Source organism: Acanthochromis polyacanthus, chromosome 22 (assembly GCF_021347895.1).
Source record: "Acanthochromis polyacanthus isolate Apoly-LR-REF ecotype Palm Island chromosome 22, KAUST_Apoly_ChrSc, whole genome shotgun sequence".
Classification (NCBI taxonomy): domain Eukaryota; kingdom Metazoa; phylum Chordata; class Actinopteri; family Pomacentridae; genus Acanthochromis; species Acanthochromis polyacanthus.
Window position 1 is genome coordinate 26,787,192 of NC_067134.1, and position 13,625 is coordinate 26,800,816.

At 41.9% G+C, this 13,625-nt stretch overlaps 1 protein-coding gene across 1 annotated transcript in view; it reads right to left on the minus strand.

The window, feature by feature from the left end:
- The window catches only part of LOC110956471 (bone morphogenetic protein receptor type-2), a 47,451-nt gene that overhangs the window by 27,019 nt on the left and 6,807 nt on the right, over window positions 1-13,625 (minus strand). Inside the window, exons 2-3 of the mRNA XM_022201980.2 lie at window positions 1,344-1,529; window positions 8-187 (exon numbers count right to left, since the gene is read on the minus strand). Of these exons, the coding sequence (XP_022057672.1) occupies window positions 8-187; window positions 1,344-1,529 (366 nt within the window). The remainder of the gene's footprint in view (window positions 1-7; window positions 188-1,343; window positions 1,530-13,625) is intronic.

Here is a 13,625-nt window from a genome sequence, read left to right on the forward strand (position 1 = left end):
TCCTTACAGATGGGCTGTGCAGTGGTGGGGCTCGGCGTGGGGAAGTCCTCTGTGAAGTTCACGTTGCACATGTCGCTGCCACAGCAGCAGAAGTGGTACGTCCCATTCTGGATCTGTGGTGGCAGGTTGGTCACCACGCAGCGGTCCTCACGGCAGGCCTGGTTATCGCCCAGGTGAGTCCAGCAACCTGAGAGTGCGAGAGAGGGGTTGGAAAAAAAAAAACTGTACAGTACAGATCAGAACTTTTAGTGTCATGCTCCAGAAGCGCCAGATTAGTTCTTCCTGCCTCCTAAAGATTCTGGTAAAAGCTGTTGCTCTCATGTGATCATCAGATTTTGCTTCCACCAAAGTCACAGTAGACTTTGCATCATTCCTTATGGAGGCTTAACTGGACATAATGTGTTATCAGAGCCTCTGTAAAAGGTCTGATTACTGCAGCCCCCTGACGTCCAACTGACGTCTTTCATAACATTATGACAGAACCAACACCGATAGAAGTATTTCGGTTTGAAGGTTTTATCAGCCAAAAACACCACTCTCCCAGTAGTGCCTCCAGTTTAAAAAACTGTGTTTACACCAGCAAACAGTAAATATTATTTACAATACAGACTCTTTTTAATCGTGTCACATCAAGATTCTGAGCTGAACACGTGACAAAAAGCTGCTATAAAACAATTAGTCAAGATAAAATTCGGTATCTTCAGATCTGTTAGAAGCAATTTGCCATTTTTTACTATAAGTAGACGCACAGCTGTGACCACAAAATGTCACTTTTGAATGTAATGATTTGAATAATGATATAATTCAAGGCATCACGGTGAAAAACACTTAATGTGGGGTCAAGAGTAAGATTCAGCTGAATTCTGCAGTGCTGTGAAGTTGATGTCAAAGTGTATTTTTTACATTTAATTCCAATTTGTTTAGTGTCACATGTAATTAATTGTGCTTCCAATACAAGCTGTATAATTTTCACATCATTATTTGTAGTTTTCATGCAGTAACCCTTTAAAAATGTTGCGCAAAGGAAATGCTTTTTCTCGATAAACCCGTCAATATGCCAGAAGACAGTGAAAAATGCCAGCAAATGATTTTCTTTTTGTCCAACCAACCGGACAAATGCTCAACAGCGAAATTTACTTTGGCATCGAGCTGTCGGAAAACAGAAAAGTGTCATATTTGAGAAGCTGGAACCACCCAATGTCTACATTTTACTCGTAAAGCAAATAATTAATTCAGAGGCACGTTCATTTCCTGACAAGTAACTAATTAATAATGCAGCTCCACTGCATCCACATCACACTAGGAAGATTTGGAGTCTCTCGAGAAAGTCGCCAGTAGAATACCTTGTTTGACGAGCCGCACTTCGCCCGGAGGAGTTTTCTCCCACAGGCCAAAGCAGTGGCTGCCCTTGGCGCATCGGATGGTCGTGTTCTCCGGGGAGACTCGGCCTTCGCCTCCCGCCACTCGCTCCACCTCCAGCTGCTGCTGCTGGTCTGTGAAGGCACACTCCCTCTCCTCGCCCTGGGCCGCTGCGAAGAGAAAAGAGAGCTGAGTCGCACGAAACTTCAAGCGAAACAGGACCGAGCTCTGCAGCCACAACAAAGCAGACAATATAGTCTCATAATCATTAATATATGTAGTAAGGCAGCTCAGTAGCTTCATTAATTTAGTTTTGGTTCATCTCTTCATCGTCTTCTCACATTTAAAACAGACACATATATGTAAAAACACAAACATATTCGCACATCTCTTGCGTGCTTCGTCAGCAGCGGAGGCAGACTGATGCTGCATCTGTGTTTGTCAATACAGGAAGAACCCACGGATGAAAAATAGCTGTCTGCTACCAAAGACTGGTGCCTCTCACAAGCCAAAAGATCAATAGAAATACCAATTTATACTCCAGGCTGAAGGACATAACAGAATCACGTACAGAGGAGTGGAGGAGAAGTGGACATTAGACTTTCAAACAGCCCTAATTAAAAAAAACAAACGGGAAAACACCGTAAAAAAAATGAAAAATGTCCGTTCGGTGCTCATATTAAAGCTCCAATCAGATATCTGATTTGTAGCCTCACATGCAGGGGAAACATGGGGCGTTAAATTGTACGTTCTAAGTAAAGATAACAGCCAGAATGTGTCCAGTAGTGAATTAGTACAGTCTGCGTGTTGATTCACCGTGAAGGTCTGGGAGACGGAGTGCCATGCCAGCAAGAAATAGTCTGAATGTCAGAGTGTGTGTTTGTGTACGCGGCCTGCGTCGTGGGTAATTTCAGATAAGGGAAACATGATGTGCCAGTTTGTTTCCCTTTACTCCCAGCTCCTCCCTTTCCTCCATCCGGAGAGACGGAGGCGGAGGGGAGGGCTGTTCCAGAGGCCTGCGGGGAGGAGGGTGGCTGCGCCCTGCCCAAGGTCAAGCTGGTCTGTGTGGGCAGAGGGCGACGCAGCGGAGTGGTAGCTCTGCTGGGCACCACGCCAGATTCCCTCCTCTGCTCCCATCCTCAGATAAAGCTATCAACCCTGGCCTACCGTGGGCCTCGGCTGCCCTCAACCTGTTGGCCCTCCGCTGCCTACTGTTCTGTGGGACCGGCTTTGCCTACAGGGGGAGCATGAGCGGAGTGGAAAAGCAGTTTAGAGTAAGGGTTAAGCATGTGGACAAATTTTCATTTTAATGAGATGACACCACTGCCAGAGTTAGCTTTTTTTTTTTTTTTAAAGATAGTCACGCGTTTACAGTAATCTAATGTACATGTTCTCAGACTATGAGCAGTATAAAACAACATTAATCCTAAACTAATTCTAAAAAATGTCAAATAAATGCTGGACAGCTGTTTTCTTTTCAGCCCACACCTCAAGTCAAGCTCTTCACTTTGAAGAGAAAATAACCTATGATTTCAGAATCAGCTTTAAAGGAGTACATGAACACAGTCATGCAAAAATGATTTTCACCACAATTAAGCTCTACCGCTAAAGCTGAATATTATTTGGGAGACATAATGGACAGACTTTTCTGTTGTCCTAGAGCAAAGACAGATTCTTATCTAATTGAGTCTTATATTTAAAGGATAGTTCCAAAAACACGCCAAGGTTTGTGTTTAAAAAATGGTAAAATTTCCTTTATTTAAAAACCAAATCAAATATAGAGATAATTTATCCTGCACAAGTTGCATTTTAATCATTTTAAGGAATTAATTGTCCTTTTTGCTGCAGAATTAGCACAGCTTTACTGTGCTGTCCTTAATTTTGTAGACATTAAGACACATACACGACCAGCCTTCTCATTCAGTGGCTTTTATTTACTTATTTTCTACACTGTAGATTAATACTGAAGACATCGCAACTGTAAAAGAATCTATATGGAATTATGTTGTAAACAAAAAAAGTGTTAATCTTCAGTACTAATCTACAATGTAGAAAATAATGCAAATAAATAAAAAGCATTGGATGAGGAGAGTCCAGACTTTTGCAGCAAAGACCAAGAAGATGGAATTCTGGTGAGTCAATTATAATTCCCTCTTTGGTGTGAAATGAACAGGAATAAATGTAGCAGGTAAAGGTATAAAAACAGAAGGTCGTGCTGGTTAAACCCTTAACCCAAAGAGAGATCGTCCAATTGTAGCACGGCAACCATGACTAGCTTTAACAGGGGTGTCGAGCTTTGGATGCAGCTCCAGTACCACCGTCTAGACAGAAGGTGTAATATTGAGCCGTGGGTCACGCTGCATTGTTCCGCTTCAGGTCGTGTTTTTCTTGATCTGGCCGATAAAATGTTGGCAATGAGTCAACGATAGACACTTTTGCCCATTTCAGGCATCAGACATGAGAAATCGATCCGTCACTTTGCCGTTAACGTTCCTCACGGCTGCCTTCACACAAACATTTGTTGATATTTGCGAGGCTAGACAACTCACCCGGCGGTGTTTAATACAGAATAATGCAAGAACAAGATCACCAGCAGCTAATCCGAGTGTCCAAAAAACTAAAAGCACGAGTGCACTTCTGATTTCTTAAAGCATGCATGTCTGAGGTGAACTGAAGTACAAAGTGTGACCTGCTGGTGGATTCTGATTGTCTGATGTGACCAGACTGATCCTGGCTCACGCTCTCTTAGGAATGATTTATAATTACAAGAATTCAATTAAGATACCGCAGCTGTTTTTCTATATGCAAATGTGTGCAACTTTTCTCCCTCTCTGGAGAGTCTCATGTGAATCCTGCTGATGCTTCGTATTAAACAAACCCGAGGGCAATAGTCGGAGGAAACAAACTTTAGCTTCTCCTGACGACAACCCAGTGCTGGTTTCATGAGGCAGTTTTGCAGCTTATTATTTTCTATTAATGCTTTAAATGTTTTATATAATATTTCTTATTCCATACTTTGCAAAAAAAAAAAAAAGGCAACAATCGACTATCGGCGTTTACTGATACTGACTGAAAAGAGAGATTTTATCGTAACTTTTTCAGCTATAATTGATCATTATCACCCAGTGTGTGCAGGCGTAGAGCATGAGTAAAAAGCCAGCCATTACCCAGTCTGGGGAAGGGAACTGAGCTAATTAATATAGAGGTGTGTGTTCTATCAGGTACAGAATCCAAACAGCAACTGAAAAGCTCTCTGTCTAGACACAGCATGAGCAAACCAAAAACAGAGGCACAAAAGTTAGCATGTCCAGCTAATTAACACCTCAGGCCATGAGGTATTTTATATTCTATTATTTTGCGGCGATGAATGTCGCACAAAAACAAGAAATAATAAAATCAATACATGACCGACTTGAGCGCCTATCCTGTAGAGTTCAGGGTAAAGTCAGCCTCGTCTATTGGACTTAGGGACGTTTGCACAACCTACTTGAAAGTACCAATAATTATATCTAAGTGGAATTTGTTTTGCTTGTTGTTTGTAAACTACGCAGCTAAACTCTGTTATGCTAGCAGCTGCCTAAGCCTGCATGCTTTCTCATCACGCTTGCTCATTGTAGTTGTGTTTATTTTGGATAATCGAATGGTAGGGGATGTCGACTTGTTAGCTTTAGCCTCCCTTTATTAGCATAGCATTATAGATGGAGCCATTAAGTGTGTTTTTAAAGCCGATCCTGAAGGCTTTTTATTCTAAAATTGCTCCGCTATAAACGTGAAGCAAATCAGTCTCTCTCAATCTGAGTGTTAAATGCCCATCGCCGCTGCATGTGTCATTAGTCGCGAATAATTATTATTAGAATAAGACTTGAGCACCTCGTAACGAGCCACATCTTGACTGGTTACAGCAGCATGCGGCTGACATAAACACAAGTGTTAAGCTATGATTATACGACCTTGAGGATGCACAGACACCAGAGATGTGTAGTTGTCATCCTACTAGTCCAGCAGAAGGACGTTCCATACATGACCGGCTGCTTGACATCTATGTATTCTGCACAGGCACACGTTCTAGGTTACCTGCAAACATCACGCAGACCCCTAATGGACCCCTGCATAATTGTAGAAGTGGAATGAATGATACTGGCCAATGAGAGAGGGGTAAATTGGTTTCAGTTTAGGTGTATGATGAGGGTCAGTCAGTGAGGTACAGGTCCTGTGATGGTCGAAATCAGTTAGTACCATCACATGACACTGGCAGCCGTGTTGGTTTGTAACGTGTCATGGAGCAAATCATGTTGTCTGAAGGCCCTATTGTCATTGGAACTGTCTGTGCGTCATTTATCACCAGATTGACAGCTTTAACTTTGGATTCTAGGATTTTTAAATGTCGCTGTGTAGCTGTGAAACACCACGACTGCAAAGAAATCTTGAGCTGTTTTTCCACTCAATGGCAACCGGCTGTACAGAAAAAAGAAAGAAATGTGCAAGGCTGTTTGTACATAAGTGGCCTCAACGATCATCTTTTCTGTCTTAAATCCTTTCTCAATGCGCAAACCCGGCAATAAAAGGAGAGTAGGTGGTGGAACTGAGGAGCTGTACAGGGGGAGCTCAATTTTAAAGAGAAGAAACATAAAGAAACAATACAAGGAAGTACAGAGCCCGTGACAACACCCACAGACAGTTAGACAAACACATTGACCTTGTGCGCCAGAGCTGGTCGAAGTGAAATCCACTGAGCGGAATATTTGCAGTCCGTCTTGCAATGTTTGTTAGATACCGCATGCTGACATGAATTCTTAACGGTTTTGCTGCAGTTCAAGGCAAGACCTCTTACGTGTTGGGGAAAAAAAGCACGAGAAAAGGCCAGAGTGCTGAGAATCATCCGGAAATGGATTCTGGATTTTCATTTACACCAAGGGTGTCAAACTTATTTCAGGTGAGGTTCCACATTCAGCCCAGTTTGATCTCCAGCGGGCGGACCAGTAAAATCACAGCATAAGAGCCTCTAAATAACCACAACTCCACATTTTAATAACAGGTGACTGGAACTGAACAAAATAGTATTTTACTTTATGATCAAAACGACAGACAAAAAAAGACAAACAACCACCTCTCAAAAGGACAAAATATCACAAAAACGAGAAACAAAATGACAAAAACAAGAAAAAATGAGAAAGCAACACAGAACAAAAAAGAAAAAAAGACGTTACAATGCAACAAAAAATGGAAAAACAACATGACCGAGACAAAAAACACAAAACGACAAAAACAAAACACAAAACGAATAAAGCAAAACACAAAATGACAAAAATTAGTAACAAAATGACAAAAACGAGAAAAAACGGACAAAAAATGAGACAAACAACATGAAACAAAACAAAAAAGAGAGTAAAATTTTGACAAAAAAGTTACAAAGTGACCAAAAAATTATACAAATGACACAAACATGACAAAAACAAAACGACAACAAAGTAGACAAACAGCACAAGCGAGACAAAAAACAAAACGACAAATAAAGCAAAAAATAAAATGAAGAAAATAAGAGAGAAACAAGGGAGACAAAAAGGAAACAAAACAAAATTAAACGGAAGCAAAACGACAAAAACAAGAGACAAAAGACAGAAGTCAGACAAAAAACAACAAAAAAGAATAAATATTACAAAAATAAGACGCAAAAGAACAATCAGCAATCTAGTATTTTACTTTATGATCAAAAAACTTGTCATGGTCTGGAAATTATTTTAAATTTAGCGTTTTACAAATTTACAGCTTGCAGCTAACATCTCCTCTGGCATTTTTACAGTTTACAAAGTCGTCCCACCGGCCGGATCGGACCCTCTGGCGGGCTGGTTTGGCCCGCGGGCCGCATGTTTGACACCCCTGATTTACACGTAAATGCTGAGTGTGAAGGGAATACGGCCTATCCAGATGATAATGTGCGCTAAGAGCTCTACGGCTGTCTTAACCCTCATCCTGCCAAGAAACTTGCCCACAGTCCTCTAAACACGTCACCCACGCCTGTCAACCCGTGACCGAGCGTCTGACTGAAATAACATTATGACGTCCAGCACATTAGATGGTTTCATTGTGCTGGTGTGGCTGCACGTAACAAGCATTCACAAGATAAATGGAGAGCTGCAACTGATCGCACAGCGGCTGCTTTAATTCCCATTTCCTTCAGACTCACGAAGAAAAAAAATGCTATTCAATCTGTGAAATATTAGATTTAGCAGCTTAAAACCCAGAAAAAAAGTGAATAGAGGACGACAGTGTAATACAGGGGTGTCAAACTCATTTTAGTTCAGGTTCCACATCTCCAGTGACCAGTAAAATCACAGCATAATGACCTATAAATAGCCAAAACTCCATTTTTTTCCCTTTTAGTGCAAAAAATTATGTTCTGAAAATGTTCACATTTAAGATTTTTTTTTTTTTGCAAAACATTATGAACAACCTGAAATTTTTAAAGAGAATTAAATTCAATTTCAGCAACATTCATCATCAGTTTATCATTTCCACATTATCACAGAGTGTCTACAAAGTAACAACATTTAGTCACAGCTATCTGGAACTGAATATTTTATTTTATTTTATGATCAAAATGACAAAAAAAAAACGCCAGACAAAAAAAGACAACAAAAAATGAGACACAAAACAACAAAAATGAGAAACAAAATGACAAAAAGGGCGACAAACCACACGAAACAAAAATGAGACAAAAACACAAGCAAGACAAACCCTAAACTGACACATGAAACAACGAAAAAAGCAAAACACAAAATGGCAAAACTAAGATAAAAAACACAAGCGAGACGAAAAGGAAACAAATTGACAAAAGTCAGACAAAAAAACAATAAAAACAGGAGAAAATATTACAAAAATGAGATATAAAACGAGACAAAAACGCAAGCGAGATAAAAAGGAAACAAATCGACAAAAGTCAGACAAAAAAACAACAAAAACAGGAGAAAATATTACAAAAATTAGATATAAAACGAGACAAAAACACAAGCGAGATAAAAAGGAAACGCAAAATGACAAAAACAAGAAAGAAAATGATAAAAACATGAGATAAAATGACAAAAAAAACAACAAAAACATGACAAAATATTACAAAAATGAGACACAAAATGGCAAAAGAACAATGAACAAGCCAGTATTTTACTTTATGATCAAAACAACTTGTCATGGTCTAGAAATTATTCTAAGTGTATAGTTTTACTAATTTCTAATTGATGGGGATGTCTTCTCTGTGATTTTACGCTTTAACATGTTGCCTGTGGGCCCGATTGAACCCTCTGGAGGGTTGGTTTTGGCCGCGGGCCGCATGTTTGCCGCCCCTGGTGTAGTAGGATGGAGTGCGACGCCAAGCAACCCAATCTTATTTGCAGTCAGAGCCACAGGACCAGCGCTGTAGTCACTTTTCATTGGTTTGTCTGCAGCTCTGCTCGGCCGTGGTTGGTTCTTTGACTTCAGATCTGTAGGTCTTTTTTTTTTCCCAGAGAGTTTCTGGTTGGAAGCCAATCTCTGTGTTTATCTCTGATTGGTCATGGCAGGCTCTGTACCTGGTTCTGCTCTGTGGAGCTTGCTATGTAATCTTGGCTTCCACTGCAGTATTGGATTGTGGGTCAGAGTATGCAGGCAGGGCCAGTGGAGCGAGGCAGAAAGAGAGAGAGAGGGTAGTCATATCAAAAGGCTTCAGAGTAGTTTTCTGCTCCGAGCCTCTTCATTGGATGATGGCGGGCACTGCTGAGTGTTTACCCATGGCCCAGTTATTTGCTAATCTCCCACCCTCCCCAACCGGCCTTCGGTGCACCCTCCCACCCTCCCGGACTACCCCCTTCCCCTCAGCCTCACTGCTACAAAACAACAGCGATCTAATCTGGCTCTCTCTCCTCTCTCCCTCCCGGCCGCCAAGGCCCATAGGAGCGACGCAAGACACGGTGGTCCGAGGCTCGATTAGAAGTCAGCCGGTGCGCCGATGTGTCGGCCGTTTTCAACAAAAGTTCACATCCAAGATTAGAGGCAGAAACACGGAGAGAGGAAGCAAACAAAGAAAAGAGAAACAGAAAAGCAAGATATGTAAAAACAGACGCGGCATTTTTGATCAAAGGCCGAAACGTGCTCGATGTACACGTGTACGCACCGACAACATGCTGTGCTTTTCAGGGGAAGAACTGTCATTATGCTTGTGCTGATTCGGACTCGAAATATCAACAGCATTTTAAAAATGCATTTGAGCAACTTGTGCTCCTCTCTGATGTTGTTTACATTTGCAAAGTGCACCCTGGCGACGCAAAAATGTTAAAAATGCAAAGAGCCGCCATCTTTCCCCATGTGCAGCGCGCTCATTATCACAACAGGTCAAGCCGCTGCACGTCGGCAGCCCTCGCCGCCACCGCTATCTGCCCCAATCCCATCCGGCGCTGTTTGGGTGCTCGCTTGTTGCTGAGGTAGGACGGATAGGATTCAGGGATATCTGCTGACACCCCCAATTTTCCAAGTCCCCCGGTTGAGTTTAAAGATGTGGGAGGGGAGGGCGAGTGGGCTTTAATCTGCCCCATCTGTTGCCCCGGGACTGCCCACCCCCTCCCTCAAAAACAGCACCACTACTCAGTCTGTGTCTGTCTGGGTCTGGTACAGTTATGCTAATCCTGGGGGCTTAGACTACTCTCAAAGCTCGGAGGCCTCCATTATTGACCACCATGCATTTATACCCAAATCCAACGCTCCTCCTCCTCCATCCCTGTATGCCTCAACTTTCCCAAATATGTCATGAAATCACAGATGACGAGGGGACTAAAGTCGTGTTTGCCGTCACTCCGTGGGGGAGGAAGGGGTAATCTCAGATTATTTCTGAACAAGCTAAAGTCCGGTTTCAGGCCGTATCTGAATTTAGTCTTTGTTGATAGCAAAATCATTTCCGGGCTAAATAAATGAACAGCAAGTGCAGGGTTGGCAGGCGACATAATAGCTTGACAGGCTGGTTTTCCCAACACGTCCACCCACTCCACGGGAGGCCTCCGGTTGTCTGCTATGATGGGGATTTCACCTGTTCTGTGGGAGCCAATTGATGCTGTGATGTCCTGGCAAATCAACATCTCGGCTTATTAAAAAGAGCGGAGCTGGAACACTCACGGGCTGTTCAAAATGATCCTAGTCTAGCCTGATCAATTTATAATTTCAGTCATTTTCCAGCGAGAATTAAAGACATTCTCAAGTTCCATTTTTTAAACTTTGACGATCTACTGCATCGTCTTCCTTCGACAGTAAGCTGAATAAATGGGCAATGCAAGCTGCTCAATCAATTCATCGCATTAGGGAAACATTTAATGATTGGTTTTTTGATGAATCTCTCGTAAATCATCAGAAGAGAATGAAAAATGGCCACTGTAATTTCCAAGTTCACAACTGGCACTTTCCACTAGCACCTACTCGGCTCTACTCTACTCGGTTTGTCATTAGGACGTAGTACCTGGTACCAGATACTATTTCAGTACCTACTCGGGGTTCAAAGCGAGTTGAGTCGAGCCAATAATGTGGCGTCTATAGAGTGCAGGCCACTGATTGGACAGGGAGTGATGACACACCTGACCTGTACCGTGGGCGAATGAAGAGGTCGAGACTTTTCTGTCTTTGGTGGCGGGCCAAAGAATACAGAATGAGCTGGACGGAGAAAGTATATCAGGAGGTCTCTGAGCGGATTGCCGCCCACGGATACAGAAGGACAATAAAGCAGCGTTGAGAGAAGCTGAAAAAGCTCAAAATCGGTGTATCGAGGACCACAACGGCCAGAGTGGGTCAAACTGGAGGTGTTGGAAGTGGTTTAGCCAAATGGACGTCATTTATGGGCAGTGTAGAAGGCCCTCAATTCCGCTGCTGCGGTATTTGAGACATTTGTGGATGGTGAGTGTTTTGAGACGTCACCCACAATGAGGTTGTACTCAACTGTAAAGGAGAACGACCCAAACTGAGTCGAGCCGAGCTGAGTAGGCGCTCGTGGAAAAGGTCATCACCAAGGCCCAGAAATAATCACTTTACTATCATGTATGAACAGAGAAAAAGCACAAATGATCATAAGTGAGAACCACAAACCATCATTTTGCCATTTTTGCATGAAATCTAAACAATGAATGGCTTGTTGAGTTGACAGTTTATCTTTTTTCATTCATCTCATCAGCTGATTGTTGAAACAAACAGCCACATCAACAGACCGTTGACAACTGTTCTGACAACACAGTCATTGTTTTTCTAGGGCCGCTTCTTAAATATGACAATCTGATGCTTTAATAATTGATTGAGAACATCGACCAACAACAATCTGCATGTGAACTGATAATAATGGTTGAACCTTATCATTAAAATGATGACGCCAAAGTCTAAGGCAGGTTTAGCTTATCGCAGATGCATAGGTTTTGGTAAAAATGTCAGATAAACTCTTGATAGATCTCTTCACTTTTACACTGTAAAATTCAAACAGTTTGAGATGTAATTCTTCACAATCAGACTAATTATTACTGCTACAATTTACCAACTACATCAAGCGCTGTTACACCGTTCATATTCTATGTGTCTTGGTGACATTTTCTAGTGGATTTGTATCGAGGTTCTTTACGTTTTATTGCAGGATATTTACATTCCCAGATACCAATTTAAGTATCAGCTTCAAACATCCAGCATCAGTCAGACTACGCTCATCACCTCGAGTGCGCACATTAGGGCCGAACGACATGGGGAAAATGTGCAGTTGCAATTTTTCTGGCAAATATTCAGATCACAGTTGGGATTTGTTGGAGAAAAAAAAAGATTTAATACCCGCTGTGATTACTGTATGGCATTCCATCAGAAGTGAGACTGTCACACGAGGGGAACGGCATGAATTTATAAAACTATTCACATGACTGTTTAAACCCTGGCTCAGACACGCTGCATGATACATATGCTAAGTTGCAATGTGCTAACTGTACTGTGATTCTGATTTGAAATCGATTAACTGTTACATAAAACGACATTTTCCACCAATAGTTTCCTGTTATACTGGGACCTAAGAACCTTATTCTGTAAGCTGATGGGGACAGGAACAGTCAAAATAAGATATAAAGACATATGGGAGGGGAAAAAAAACAGTTCACCCATATTCTGGGCAACATTTTTTGCACGCTGTAGACTTATTGTCTCTGCTGGTCAAGGAGAACACTTTGTGTTAATCATAGGCTGTCACTCTGAGTTACCATCTCAAGGCTGCACCTTTTGTTTTCTAAAACATCCGCTAATTTCTCCTTTTTGCCAAACCAGAAGGTTGGCTGAACACTGTACTATTGTACCTCGCGCTGCTCTTACTTCGATTCTGAACTAAAACCAAGGTACTCAGAGAGACACTCATTGATTTTCTTCATCTAATAGAGTACAACGCCGGCTGCATTGGAGACCAAATGGCCTCCCACCTCCTCCCCTTTTCCGTTCCAGTATTCATTGGTGTGTTTCTGCCTGCAGTCGGTGTCATCTCTTCTCGCAAAATAACAACGTGGAGTTCAAAAGATTACAGAATCCAGGGGAGACTTTTATATCCTCCCCGCTCTGCAATTACTTCCTTATCCTATCCGCCATCTAAACTGCATTTCTCCAGTTGTGTGCAGCTAAATTTCAGGCGCAGAGTGAGTCCACATTATGTCCCACACACAGTTTTACACCAGATTTTTTTTTTTTTTAGCATTTTACTGGCTGCATTTTTGCCTGGGTTACTATCCTCGTGTTTACCCCCGCGGGGATGATACGTCACATCCTGAACAGCATAAAGCCCATTCAGCAGAGTGGCTTAAGGGCCAGAGATGATGCAGCCATGAGCTGGAATACACATCAACAATGCACATATTATCACACCACTAATGATTTAATTCCATTATCGTGCTGCGGAGTCGTGTCTGGATTTTGCTGCAATGATTTAAATACTTAATCAGCAATTATTTCGATAACTAATGAATTGCTGAAATCCCTTTTCAAGCACAGAAATGTCAAACATTTGCTGGTTTTTGCTTCCGGAGTGACACATTTTGCTGCTTTTCTTTGGCACGTAATAGTCAAAGCCATTTAAAAAATATTACTGTGGGCTTTACGACTTTCTGGCATTTCGTCAGCTAAAAGCAAATCACTGATCTGCATATTAATTATAAGGAAAACATGCTTTGCTTTGGTAAATTGGTTGAATAAGTTATCTGTTATTTGCAGCAATAGTGCAGGGCTGTCAAACTCATTTCCACATTCAGTCCAAT